The sequence below is a fragment of the Paroedura picta genome, chromosome 5, assembly GCF_049243985.1.
Source record: "Paroedura picta isolate Pp20150507F chromosome 5, Ppicta_v3.0, whole genome shotgun sequence".
In the NCBI taxonomy this organism is placed as follows: Eukaryota; Metazoa; Chordata; class Lepidosauria; order Squamata; family Gekkonidae; genus Paroedura; species Paroedura picta.
Window position 1 is genome coordinate 52860769 of NC_135373.1, and position 14446 is coordinate 52875214.

General features: G+C 46.0%; 1 protein-coding gene across 8 annotated transcripts in view; it reads right to left on the minus strand.

Moving 5' to 3' along the window:
* FRMD4A (FERM domain containing 4A) overlaps positions 1–14446 on the minus strand; it is a 406427-nt gene that overhangs the window by 5783 nt on the left and 386198 nt on the right. For 6 of the 8 annotated variants that reach the window (XM_077337977.1, XM_077337979.1, XM_077337975.1 and 3 more), the window contains 4 exons: positions 12894–13131; positions 11170–11334; positions 5636–6495; positions 3350–3446 (listed from right to left, as the gene is read on the minus strand). In XM_077337977.1, coding sequence (XP_077194092.1) covers positions 3350–3446; positions 5636–6495; positions 11170–11334; positions 12894–13131 — 1360 coding nt within the window. Of the gene's footprint in view, positions 1–2092; positions 2165–3349; positions 3447–5635; positions 6496–11169; positions 11335–12893; positions 13132–14446 lie in introns of all 8 variants that reach the window. The other 2 variants (XM_077337978.1, XM_077337982.1) reach the window with 2 other exon arrangements.

Below are 14446 nucleotides of genomic sequence, written 5' to 3' on the forward strand. Positions count from 1 at the left end.
TTAAGCGTGTTTTGCTTAAAACTGCATTCTGAACTTCTTTCAGTGGTTTCAAAATGGAATCAGAGATAGCCCCCGATAGGGGAAAAAAATCTTACTCAAATATAAACAGATTGGGAGAGCAATCCCAGACTTTTATTTGTTTGGAGATTGATGAACAGAACATTGAAGAAGGCTCTAGTGGGGTGGTGATAAGCATTTATGCGGGATCCAAGAGAAGTGGGACCCATATGAAAGTCACTGAAACATCTCAGCCAAGGAGGGCAGCAGGGGGTGGGGGTTAGAGCAAATGTAGGCATGCAAGCGAGCTCAGGGCATGGGTCGAGATTACATCTCAAGCCACCCTTCTTGGTGCTTCTTCCACCTAGGAATTTGGGCCACTCAAGAGGAGTGCCACATGTACAGCCCCAACCCAGTTTGGCTTGTGTACTGATAGAGTAGCACAAATCAAAATTTGGGTATGTGGGTGTCAAGCTAACAACTGTATACTTCTATGGAAGAGACTGTCCAGGACAGTGGTTCTCAACCTTCCTAATGCCGCGACTCCCTTTGGGTTGCTGAGGCTGCTGCTGCCATGGCAGCAACCTCAGCAACCCCTGGGAAACGGTTTCGACCCGCAGGTTGAGAACTGCTGGTCCAGGAGGAGGAGAAGAAGTGGAGAGAACATGCTGTAAGGGCAACATGGCACAGAAGCACTCCACAAAAACACACACTAGAGCGTCTTGGGATTTCTGAGGCTTCCATGCCATTCCACGGGCCTGACTTGGGAGTAACTATAAGGCTGCCATTTATCACAGGCTGTGCTCCTGTGTCCTGGGCTGCTGGGAAAGGTACATTTTCCCCTAAGGCCTGTTGGCAGCAATTACTGAGGAATAGCCAATGTGCAAATCCTTTGCAGACCTTATGCTTGTCTGTTGGAATGGGCCTGAGAGTATTTTAGCTCAAAGAGAAGTCAGCTTCTTGGAGCTTAGCTATCTGGAATTAAGCTACAGCTACAGTTAATTAGAATAATTCAGCAGTTGCATACCTGCAGGAAATAAGTTCTTAAGCTTCTCTAGATCAGTCAGTAAGAAAATTGTATAAAACTTGGTTTTAACTAAACTGCTGCAGTTGGCTACAATTAGGGCTTACTCACTTAGCACAAGACAATTGCAAGACTCTGCAATTATTCAACCACCTGTTTACGCTGTTTGCAGGCCATCAGGTGTTTAAGAGACTCCCCAATCCTTCCCAGTTTTAAAGGGCATTCCAATACAACTCCAGTAGTGTCTCCTTAAAGTAAACAGCTGGTTCTGCCTGGAAGGATACACACTCCCTGGCTCAGAGACTGACTAAGAGACCATGCTTCAACCAAGTCAGAATTTCTTCCCTTTCACTACCAGAACGTCACAGGCCATATGCCAAAGGGAAGTCATTGGATCAGCATTTCAGGGCAAAGCAGGAGGCGTGATGGCATGAGAAGTAGCTGGGAAGGACCTGTTCACTGAGGCTGGGGAGAGCAGGAACAGGTGGAGAGTCTCTTTTCCAGAGCTGTTGGCCAGTCAAACAGAGCTATGTGACTATAAAGCCAGGCTGTGTCTACTGACGCTGGCTTAGCAACTGCCTGATTGTACGCCTTTATAAAACTCACTCTCCTCTTCAGTGGGGGCCTAAAAGAGCTGAAAGCAGCATCCCCCCATCTCTGTTTTCTTGCAGCCATCAGCCAGTGAGGTAGATTCGGCTGAGAGTGAGTGTGTGACTGGCTCAAGGTCACCCAGTGAGCTTCCATGCACAAGTGGGGAGTTGGGACCTGGGCATCCCAGGAGTCTAGTCCAACAGCCAACTCCTGGAGCTGGGAAGATGGAAAGCAGCACAGCTGTGAAAGCCATGCGCTGGCAGCTGGAGAGAATGAGTGAATCCTCACATGCTTGCGTTGACACCCAGGGGTCAGAATACACAACTGAATCCAGATCTTGTAGTAAGCTCTCTAATACCCATGCACTTCTCTTGTGCAGCAACACGCCCTCTGGCACCCTGGGGTTTTGCGAGAGGAAGCAAGAAGGAAGGCAGACTGATGGGGTTGGGGTTTAAAGTATGAAAGATCCCCTCACTATACCTCTATTCATCAGTACTTTGTTGAGTTGGAGATTGAGACTCATCCATAGTGGGTGAGCTGTCTGTTGCATCTCTGAACAAAACGTAGGAGAAAGAGACAGAAAGGAAGAGGGAAGAGGAGATGTTAAAGAAAAAGCCGTGACACAAATCATGGTTAAGAGCTTATTAATCCAGTCTGAAACCAAGTTGGTGAATCATTTTGGAAAGACAAAAAGGATGTTAGTAATGTAGGGAAGGGAGTCAAGTAGACTTTGCAGCCCTTGGAACTGCACACGAAGGACTTGGGGGGGGGGGGAGTGTGGACAAAAATGCTGCCTTTCCTGGGCAAGGCAGCACAAGTTCTGCCGTGACAAAAGAGTGCTTTGCCTCAGACAGTCGTTACCATGTGCAGCCAGGCTGACAAGTAGCTGCTTGATGTTTTCTGGCTGCCGTTTCGAATACATGGAGCAGGTTCAGACTACTTGCAGCATCTCTTCTAATCCTTATGACATTCTTGTCCTTGCTCTCCCTCTACCACCTCCCCACTGCAAAAACAGATGGCTGATGTCGACCCCTTGGCAGTTTGTCTAGCAGCGCCGAGGGTGGAGGAGGTGCCACGGTCTGAATGAAGGGCCAATGCCAGGCCTTAAGCTTCTCCACCTTGAGTGCCTCTTTGATAGGGGGACTATCTGCTGATGGGGAGAGGGAGGGTCAAACCAATCTAGCAGCTTCCTCCCCTGAGCAGGGATCTGAGCGAGGATTTCATTTTCCCTGCCTGCCACTCACCGCCTCCAAAGAGCACACGCCTGCTGAATTGAGCCCACCACAGGAAAGAGTCCTCTAGCCATGGGACGATAACTCAGGCAGGCAACTGCATTCCCACAGGGCTGTTCTGGAAGAGCGGGATGTTTCCCCATAAATAGTGGGCAGAGGTTGAGAAACAGTGGCGGTGGGGTTGGTGCCACTCAGACACCCTCCTTTCAAGAGGAGACACCTTGTGCTTTGGTTTAATCCAAATTACTTTAAGCATCCACCCTGTGGTGCTCTTCACCCAACATCATGGAAGAAAGTCTGGATCGCTGCAGTGTGAACTGGAGGGTTTTTTTTAAGGCTTTCCTTTCCCTTCCTTACAAATCAATACAGATCTGTTAACCTGCAGTGGTGTAGGTGGCCGTGACAGAGCAGATGAGCTGCAGCCTTGATGAAGGGACACACAGGCAGTGGAAACCCCTGTAAAAGCCAAGACTTGCTTCCCCCTCCCGTCTTCGGTGACACTCACCCTGTCTGCCAGGCTAGGATGTGATGTGGGCTGCTTGGGGGCGTGGCTGCTAGCTCGCTAGATGGCGTGGAACTCCTCTGACTGTGAGGTAAGGCAGCTGGAAAGCAATTGATACATAGAGTCAGAGTGAGTGGAAGGCAGAGGATCCTGGGTTGTCTCACACAACAGCAGCAGCAATGCATGCAGCTGTGACTCTATACAGCACAGTGCTTGTTGGAAAAGCACCACCAATAGCACATGAAGTCTTTAGCAGTGATGCTCATCTCCTCCTGCCTCCTCCCCCAAACACTCCCATATGCCTCCTTCTAACAGCAGGGCCACATTTCCTTCTAGCCTCACTCTTACACAGACCACAACATCTCACCTTGCAGGAACATGCTTTTTGGTTTACATTTACTAGGTCGAGTAACAGAGTAATACACATTTCGGCAATTTCTGCACAGAGTGCCAAATTGCACTTTTGTGTCCTGACCGCAATGGCAGGAGAGTAAATGGTGCTATTTCTCTCCTCCACACCCTGCCACCACGTCTCGCCTTTTCCCCTCCTCACTAGCGGGCAAAAATGCACAAGCTATTTTTCTCACTGCTCCTCGGCCTGTCAATCAATGGAGGCAACCAATCGGAGGTTTCTCTCCAAAGTTCCCCCAAGCATGATTAAAAACAATAAATTGAAACCAAAGCATGGCAATACATTCTCATTGAAATGCATACGCATTGCCACAGAAGATAGAGCATGCGCGCACGAGCACATACACATGCGCACGCACACAAAACAAATAAAAATTCAAACGTGGCTGGCCAGCCAGCCTCTTGTGTGTCACACCCGCATCACTTCTGCTCCCCCCCCTTGCTGGTCTGCGGAAATGGAGGAGAGGAGAGGTGAGGGTGGGTGCAAGGGCCGGACAAAGCTGCCTAGACTATAGCATGTTTCCCCCTCCATACAGTCTTTTCGCTGGTTGCTCACTGGTGGATCATGCATTTTAGGGTGGTAAATCCACTTTCCTGAATTTACCGCATCGCAATTTAAAAATGGTGAAATTGTGAGCCACCTACTGGACAGCCTTGGGATGTTGTCGACGTCATGTGGAGGGGTCTGAATATGCCGTCAACATTCAGAGGCTGTCCAGCTTCAGTTTGCCCATGTGAAAATGCCCAAGTCTAAGTGTGAAGACTACAATCAGGGATGGGTGGGTGACACCGGTTGTTGGAACCTGAGCCTGCATGGGAGGGCGGATTACAAATTAAATAATAATCATAATAACAACAAGAACAACCACCTCAAGGTGAGTTGTAATACACTTGCCTCTGTAGGGTCATGGGTTGCATCTTTGTGCCATGCAGTGATCCCAACTGCCAAATTAGCAAACACTTAAGCCACAAGCCAGAGTTTCAAGTCCAACTCAAATCAATTTAAATGCACTATAGAGCATCTAGACTGAACATACATAGGTATGCTGACAACTTCCTGCCACAGTAAAGGGGGGAAAACACACACATTTAAGAAAATTTTTAATGTCCCGAATAGGAAGCAATAGAATTTTTTTTTGGGGGGGGGGGGAGAATGCACAGGGATAATTGACATTTTATTGAAAACAGACTTGAAGAGGCACCCTAAGGTTATGCACGCAGGTGCTTGCTGCCCTTCTGCAGGCATGGCTGAGGCAGACCCTTTGTTGCAAAATGCTTGCCTAGGCCTCCCCCAGAATTGGCTGGAGGAGGTTTTTCATACAGATGGAAATGCTGCTTGTACCTCCTGTGGTTTCGGGACATTAACTACTGCCGGGTGGGGGCCAGGATCAGCCAAGCGCAAGCTCATTTAAAGACCAGTTTAATTAGAGTTGCATTATATGCTTGCTGAACGTATGAGCATTCATTGTCCTGCCCTCAAGCATCAACAAAGTTTGCAACTGTTCTGCAAGATTCTTCTCGGGTAGGGCCACAGCATATTAATAGAACAAATGAAGACAGTAATATTTTGCTGCTAGCATTCTTGGAACGTGCCATCGTCTTTAAACCACACAGCCACCTCTAAAGTCAAATAGTATCAGCCCCATACTGCAGAACTAGAAAGTGAACAAAAGTTCCAGCTGCCAACAGGCTGCCAGCTGACTGATCTACCCATTGCCCACGTGAGCTGGACAGAGCAGTAAATCATCCAGAGATGCAGGGAGCAGCCTCTTGCCTCCAAGGAGCCTCATTTGCTCACAAATTTATTTCTCGCGGGCTGACAACTTTGCCCCAGCCCACAGCCAGCACCCTTATTGACACAACGCAGCGTCTTCTCACCTGACGTTGCTTTGCACATCTGAGGCCCCCTGGTTACCCTGCCATGCGCCATGAAGGTGCTTTGAGAGGAGGTGCTGTACTGGGAGCTGCTGTCTGAAGAAGTAGAACTTGTGTGCGACAAACGGCTGTGGTCTTTGTGGGAAGCCGTGGACCGCTGATACCATAGCCTCAGCTCATCAGACACCACTGTCCGTCCCGATCCTTTCTCGTGACCCTCCCGGCCCAAGGACGGAGTTCTTATGATCTGAGACCGGGAGGGGGTCAGTCTCACTGAGTCTACTTCATCCCCATTCCAGTTTTCCTTAAACATCCCCCCTGCTGTGTACGAGTTGGAGGTTTTAAATTGTGCTTTAACGCTGTAGTGTCCCTCCTGGTCGTTCTCCAGGCTGCGCACCACCACCGGGGTGGAGCTCCCTTCAATGTACAAAGGGTACTCTTTGATCCGGTACTGGGAAGAAGGCTGGCTCTGGCTGTGCAGATAGACTCCATGGTGGCTGGTGCTGTTCCCCGCTGCCAGGTTGGGCATACTTCCTGAATTAGATGAGACCAGATTCCCTGCTGACTTGTGCCGTTGCCTCTGCCGCTCACGGGCTTTGGAAGGGGAGTCCTCGGCCAGCGTGGAATAGTTGGCGTTCATCTGAGCCGGGTAGTAGTGCTCGGAGCTGGAATGGCTGGTGCAGGAAGAGCAGTCATCCATGGGGTCAGAGCCATTACTGCTACGAGTCCTTGGGGTGTAGAAATCAGGGCTCCCCGTCTCGTTCTCTGACCCAAGGAGCTTCCCTTGGGACTCTAAACTGGAGCTTCTGTGTCTAAAGTGCTGTGCTAAGCTATGCAGTCTTGTAGGGCTGATGTCCACTGACCTGAAAGCAGAGCAACAAAAGGAACAAATATAAAACTTAAGCCATCTTATAACTTGCTAATATGCAGAGACCCTTGAGGAAAGTGGGTGCCCTGAAGTTATCAGCTGCCATCCCCAGTTAATAGCTACATCTTTGAAGACATCAAGCAAGCCAAAGAGTGCAAAGTCAGGGCCACATTACCAAGGAACTATACCAGGCTTGGCTGCATGCCCGCCTTGAGCATTTATTCTTTCATACCCCACTTGTCTCCCTCAGGTCTGCCAAGATCCACCATGGGCTCCTGGACAAAGATTCTCGGACCCCCATGTGACCCTGATTCATACTAAATATCATACCAAAACAAACCACTGGGCTAGCTTTTATACGTACCTATAATGAAATGATTCACATGGGCATCTCTTTGTCCATTTGTGGCAGGCCTAACTCATCAGAAAATAAAGCTAGGAATCTCAGAACTGGAGAACAATGTAAGCGATTCTCACACAGGGAGTGGGGTGGGTGGGTGAGAATTTATAAGTGGGGATAAACAAATGGCAGATCATGAAAAGAAGAGACCAAAAATTTAAAAAGTGTGGAAAAGAGTGAGAAAAATGTAGGAAAAGTTAAGGAAAGGGTTTTTTTTTTAAATTATGTTGCTACCACACATTAACAGAGCTGCCCCTTTGTAAGATTTAGCAATGAAGGACCTGGAAAACTAAAGGAAAACCATAGACTGATGGACAAAACAACCTTGTTAGGAGGCTGCAAGGACTGTAGCTTGTCCTGGCTGGTCTTGTCTTGCTCCAGTGTTGGCTTGGCTGATGGGTTTAGCAGGATCTGATCAGCAAACGGTTTCCCTCAGCCTCCTATTAAACTTTGCTAAAAGGCCCAGCCAGCAGACTGAGTGATTTTAACTGTTTTCTGCCTTTCCTGAGCTCCCAGGGGTTGCAGTAGAATTTTTATCCTGTTATGCATAACAACATTGGCTTCAAGGCCCCTCAGATTTTGTCCCTCTCCTCTGATGATCTTGCTCCCACACAGAGAACCAAGGCTCCTGTAGCATTCTTTCCCCTTCCATTGTATCCTCATAACAACCCTGTGAGGTAGGTTAGACTTATTGTGTCTGGCCCAAGATCACCTAGTAAGGTTCCATGGCATGGTGGGGATTTGATCCTGTGTTTCCCCAGTCCTAGGTGTAAACTGCACTGAGCTTTTATTCCAACCCCAGATCGATTCAGTCCCTGCCCTCTACACAGAATGCGATTTCTGTTTGGATTTTGGGCGATTTAAATTTTCCTTCTGCAGCAAGAAGGATTGATTTGGAGTGAGCTACAGGCTGAGTCAACCTTGAGCCGGCTGCTGGGATTGAACTCCCAACCTCAATCCCAGCAGCCGGGTCAAGGTTGACTCAGCCTTCCATCCTTCCGAGGTCGGTAAAATGAGTACCCAGCTTGCTGGGGGGGTAAACGGTAATGACTGGGGAAGGCACTGGCAAACCACCCCGTATTGAGTCTGCCATGAAAACGCTAGAGGGCGTCACCCCAAGGGTCAGACATGACTCGGTGCTTGCACAGGGGATACCTTTACCTTTACCTTTACCTTTATGGTGCGATATCTCAGACTGCTTTTAATCCTCAATATCCATTTGGGAAAGAAAGCTCCGTGGTAGAGAACCTCTGATAGGCTACACCTGATCATGTGACACGCTTGCCTTAAAGGAGAAGCCCCTAATTTCTCTCAACTTCTGTGGATCTTGGATTTTTTTTCTGCCTTCTTCGATCCTCTTAACCCCCCCCCCACTTCAAGAAAAGAAAGGATTTTTTCCACCCTCCTCTGACTTCTTGGATCCTCTCCCCCCTTCAAGAAAACAGAGAAAGAGACTTCATTTGCCTCCCCCCCTCTTCTGAGCCTCCCTAACCACGTGCAGAAGACTTTCCTGTTTCAATGGGGGGGGGGGGGGGAGAGAAGAAGACCCGAGTTCAAAGCGATCTGAATTCAACAGGATTGACAATGGAATAAAAAAAGTAAGTGCAGACTCTGCCATAGTCACTCTAACCACTGTATCATGCTGTCAAAGCAGCACAGTCCTGTCCAAGGGGAAACAGATTTTTGCAGCTTGCAAAGTGCATGGATTGGTACAACATAATGATGGCTTTACAGTCTTCAAAGGGACCTGATAGGTCATCTTATACTCTTAACAGTCATCCATGGCCACCATTTGCAGGTATCTAAATCCACAGACTGCGGCATGTGTAGATTAAAGAGATTTTGCTGCACACTTGGAGCAGTCCCCAGGTTTGCTAAAAAATCTGAAAATTAACAAAAATACCCTGGGGGTAAATACACCCCCCCACCCCAAATGCACTTACCTTTATCAGCCAATGACAAAGGCACTGGGGAACCATGCTGGGTTCAGTGGCATTGGTGGCACCAGCCAGGGAACCCTTACTGGGCCCAGTGGAATTAGCTGCACAGCCTGGAAGCTTGCTGAGCCTAGAAGGAGACCCTACATCCTGGTCTGCTGGGCCCAGTGGCATTGGCCACACAGTCAAGGAACTCAGCAAAGCTGAGCTGAACCCACAACGAGCTGCTCTAGCTTGTCCAACTGGGTCTGGTGGCATTGGCCACACAGTCAAGGAACTCAGCAAAGCTGAGCTGAACCCACAACGAGCTGCTCTAGCTTGTCCAATTGGGTCTAGTGACATTGGCCATATAGTCCAGGAGGTAAACCCAGTAGGAATTGCTCCAGCCCAGTTCAAAAGTAGAAGTTGGCAGCTGCACCAAGCCTGGTGTAGAGCTGGAGGAAGCCAAATGGCACAGTAGCCTGGCAGTCTCAATGACGCTGGCTGTGACAGCAGTGAATGCTCCCAAACATCACCACTACTGCAGCCAGGCTCCTAGGTGTGGCCTGGACACAACTGCTCATCTGGGATTCCCCTGCCCATAGGTTTTATGGGCCCCCCTTTTATTAAGAGAGATGTCCTTCAATAAGACAACTTCCTAGTGAGGCTACTGACAAAGCCCACCAGAAATCCCAAATAATCCAACAAACACATACTTTGTTGTAGTTTCATATCCAGCAGGACAGAGCATTAAGCTATCATTTCAGCCACATCAAAGGAAGAGTAAGGGGTAGTCCTGCCTGACCTTTGACTTAATTGTGGCAGCTGTAGTGCAGGGAACCTGAACTTGAAATGTACAAGCGGAGAAGATCTCTCTGAAGTGAATAACTTGATCCCAGAAATCCCAGTGTGAGAACCCATGGGCTTTGAAAAGGCATGCAAAGACACACACAAGAGTGCCTCAACCCACCATGCTGTCTTGCTGCATTTTAAAATCCTTCAAAAATGGTAGAAGTGTCCATGGGCCAGACTTGTGGAAATCATCAAATCTAGTTTGGCCCTCAGCCTCCCCGTGAACACTATATCCTTTCCATTACAACAGTGAGGCTCATGATTGGGCATGTGGCGGGGAAATGGTTTCTATTTACATTATTGTAAATAATATCTCTTGATAAACCATGAAGACTCTGGGGTAACTAATCTGACAAAGTGATCACTTTCTCCTACCTGCAATCTTTGTTTTGAAGGGGTGGAGAGCATTGTGCAGCTGTCCCTTCAGCATCCCAGGAAAGAAAACAAATTAACAATGATCCAAAACCCAGATCTCACTGAGCATCTCTCCCCACAACATGTGTAGAAAATCAGCATCAGATTCCTAATACAAGCAGCCTCTTTCCTCAGCAGATAGTTTTGATTAAGAACATATTGTGGATCCACTACATTTTAAGAATAATTTTGTGTTGCATTAACAAAGGAAGGAGATCAAATGAAGTATAGTGAATTCTAGGCATGATTAAGGAATGTATGGTAATAATGCCATTCGCTGTCATAAGCTGTACAAATTTTAGAGAAGAATGGAAAAGCCCGTGGTAACCATTGCAAATGGTTCATAATGGTGACTTTACAACAAGGTCAGATTAACAGTAACTGTGAATGGGGCAAAAATAGGAGTATGGGTAAGGAAGGGAAGGGGTTTATGTGATGCGCGCGCTCCCTTCTCTCATCCAAAAGAAAATATTCATTTCTCTTTGCAAGGGGAATGAGCTGGCTCCCAATGATGTAAGACCCTGTAAGACCCGCTCAGGGAAGATAAGAAAATTCTGTACACAAAGTAGGAAAGTATGCAAGCAGGAAGTGAAAATACTTTGAAAAAAAATTCCACATTCCTGAACAAGTTAAGAGCTAGGCGTGAAGGATGCAAGTAGCTGGCCTAGAGTTCCCAACCTGCAGGTGGGGCTTGGAGATCTCCTGGAACTACAGTTTACCTCCAGACTATGGAGATCAGTTCCCTTGGAGAAAATGGGCAGTTTTGGAGGAATTTATCCCATTCCCCAAACCTCCCTCTCCAGGCTTCATCCACAAATTCCCAAGGATTTCTAAACCCAGATCTGGCAATCCTGGCTCTGGCCCTTCCATCCTCCTCTTTCCCAGTTAAAAAACGTGAGCTGTTCTCAGATGGCCCATTTATGAAGGAATTAAATATTGTAAAATTAAGGATTTGCAGCACAATTGCCAGTAAAATTTGATCATGCAAATGACACTGGTGCATGCGGTGCCATGACTGCAGGAATTCCAGACTCCAAATTCAAAAGAAAAAGACAAGCTGATGAACTCATGGAATGGAAGAACTTACCTAGTGGAAAGCACATAATGTGGACTGCGTACCCGTAGATCTGGTGTTGATGGCATGCTTGACTGGGAGTTCCAATGGGGAAGATTTCTAATGGGACTGTTTTGTAGAGAGTTACTTCCTCCACCCTCCGCACAGCTCCCGGTGCTGGGAAACCGCTTGTGACTGCTACAAACAGAAGGCAACACAGTGTTTCAGGAGAACTGACTGTACAGAGAAATCCATGAACTCTGAGGTATACAATAACTGGATCTGACACTGCTCCAAGTGCTTTGCAGACATCGTCTCTAGAGGCCAGGAAACAGTTCTTCCATTTTGCTTTTAATTCTTTGACCAATGCTTCCTTCTTCCCTCACTGGTGCCTGCCATATGCCAGATTGCTCTTTATCAAAGCATATGTCAAGCCATGGCTATCCCATGGAGGCCTCCTCAAATGTCCACAAAATCACATCGGCTACACTTGAAAAACAAGTTTCAGTAAAAAATATTTGCATTTTCTGTTCATGGCCTACAAAGGTAAGGTTTGAGAGGGAAGCTTAAAGGCACAACTCAAGTGATCTTTACACAAGCACTAAAGAATCTTATCCCTTGACTGGAAAAAATTTTGCACCTGCAGGGATGTAGCTTAACATTTGTATCAGCCTAAACTGTGTTCAGCCTAATTACTGTGAGACATAAGGGGAGAAGCTGTGGTTTAGTGGAAGAGACTAATGTTGTACTTACCTAAATCAGAGTCCAGAGTCTTCCTTAGTCAGAGGAAGAGTGCTTGCACTCGAAAGTTCACGCCTTGAATAAATCTTTGTTGGTCTTAAAGGTGCCACTGGACTCTGATTTTATTTTGTTGCGCGGCTTCAGACCAACACGGCTACCCACTTGAATCTATTGTTGTACTTGACTGTAACTGTTGCTTATACTGATGTATTGATATCATGGTTGCAAAAAATGCACTAATATACTGATATATTAATGCACTGCTATATTGGTAGGTTAAACAGGTTCTTTGAATTCCCAGCTTTCATTTTTTTTATTAAGTATCTGGACCCATCCCTTGTGGAGATATATCCTCCCCCCCCCCTTATATTTCAGCAAGGGAAGATGCTAGAGATTGACGTTTTAGATGGAAGCTGGGGATTCAGAGAATTTGCTTGACCTATCACCACAAAGCAAACTACAATACTGTGAGTAGGCAAAATCAATATTCATTAGGAGTTATATCTCAAACATTACATCTCAAACATCATCTATTTGGTGAGGATGTTACAGAACTTCTGAAAACATTACAAAGTACAATTTGATATGGACAAACATCTCCTTATTGTTCCTACTGAATAACAATGAGACACTGAAACTGAAAGATAAAGAAGAACATGCAAAGTAAAAAAGTTCAAAGATGGGCTTTTGGATAAAGGCCATTTACTCTCTTCTTCAGTTTGTTGCCAATTTCTTCTTAAAACAAAGCATTGCAAACATTCTTGTTTTAAGCTTACTTAAAAGAGTAGGATTATTCCTATTATAAGGTCTATAAGGCTTGAATCCCATTAATACAAGAATGCTGCTGAGCAAACTTCAGGGAATGCCTCACTGCAAGTATGGTTCCCCTCGTTGTCTGGTCTAGTATCTAGTATCTTAAGTCACGTGTTAACCTTTCTGACAAAAACTTTTGTTAATGGGCCCATGTCAATAAAGATGGCTACCCACGTGAAAATAGTCATCTTTTCCAGACTCACCTAGAATGGCTATGTGAGGACCGTTTCTTGACCTTCTCGTAGGGTTCATCCAAGGATGACTCGCTCCACATTTTGGGCTTGATGGGGGACTTATCGTAGTCATTCCTGTGGTAGTGCATCTGTCTGAGTCCCTCCAGGGACTGAGGAGGGGGTGGTCTATTATGCAAGGGTGGACGTGGAGGGAGCCCTTTGTGAGGTGACTGTAACGGGGATATTGTGCTGGTAACCTGAGAATCTTCTGCAATTAGAGAAAAGAATAAATTAGGTCATTGTAAACAAGTCCTTCACAATGCCAGCTTCTGAAGGCCAGCAAACATAAGTAAGTTTTATCGCCCATTTGAAAAGTCACGAGGGAAACACTGCACTTGAATTCCCTAGGGAGATAAATGAAGCTGACATCACTTAACATGATTAGGGTATGTATTTATATATACACACACGTGTTTCAAGTTACCTAGGATCAAAGACACTGACCATCCATATTCTCCCTCATAATTTTACGTTATCTGTTAAATTCTGCATTCAGTATTCATGGCCCCTCTCTCCTTCACCCAAGGCCTGGAGCTCAGAGAATGCCACTCTACCACCCCCTGAGCTAAAACAACAACTACAAAAAACACACAACCCCTCAACACAAAGAAGAATTCACCTTGCTCCACTCCAGCTGCCACCAATGACACAAGCCAACAAAGTAGTGAGAATCTTGGCTGGCAAATATTTGAATGGCCAGGGCCTCTCCCCCCTCCCCACCCTCTCCAGGCTCATCATTGGCTACCTTGGGAGGGGGCGGGGTGATCTGCCCATAAAAGGGAATTTTAAATTAAAAATAATAAAAATCTCAACATGCCACGGTGTATCTGAGCAAACCAACATGCCATGGTTAAGAATCCCTGAGTTAGCACATATATGATTAATAGTACAATTCTAAATAGAATTATACTCTTCTAGGCCAAACTTTATAACTGTACTTTTTGTAAAGTTGAAATAAAGCCAGATTGATTTTTTTTTTAGTGGTGAAAGCCTGGAGTGAAGTAACCTCAAAGAATATGCTTGCTATCTGTTACTTATTTCAAAGAATTCTTTCTTATTTCAGAAACACAGGGAAAAAGAAGAGATACATCAAGGCTACAAAACAATAAATTTAGTACATTATAAGGATTGAATTCTCTAAAAAGCTGCTAATAGTGGTCTGATACGTGCATCAAAAAACATGCTATAAGATCATGACAAAATGATCTCAAGTGACTTTACTGATAGTCTCAGAGTGTTTCTTATTTTGGAACAAGAAAAACAAATAAACAGTTATTTGGCTTGAGAGAGAGAAATAAATAAATTCAGACTGTATGACTAGAGAATATATGTGTTTTCAGACTGTATGACGAGAGAATATATGTGTTTTTCTATGGGAAAAAATCACAGAGAGTGCCATGGAAACCAATTACACTTACAAAAACAAATTATTACATACTTAGGACATGATTCAGCCAATGCTGAGTAAGATCTAGGAACTCAATGAAATCTCCCCCATCAATGTGGAAAACTACTCAGCTTTG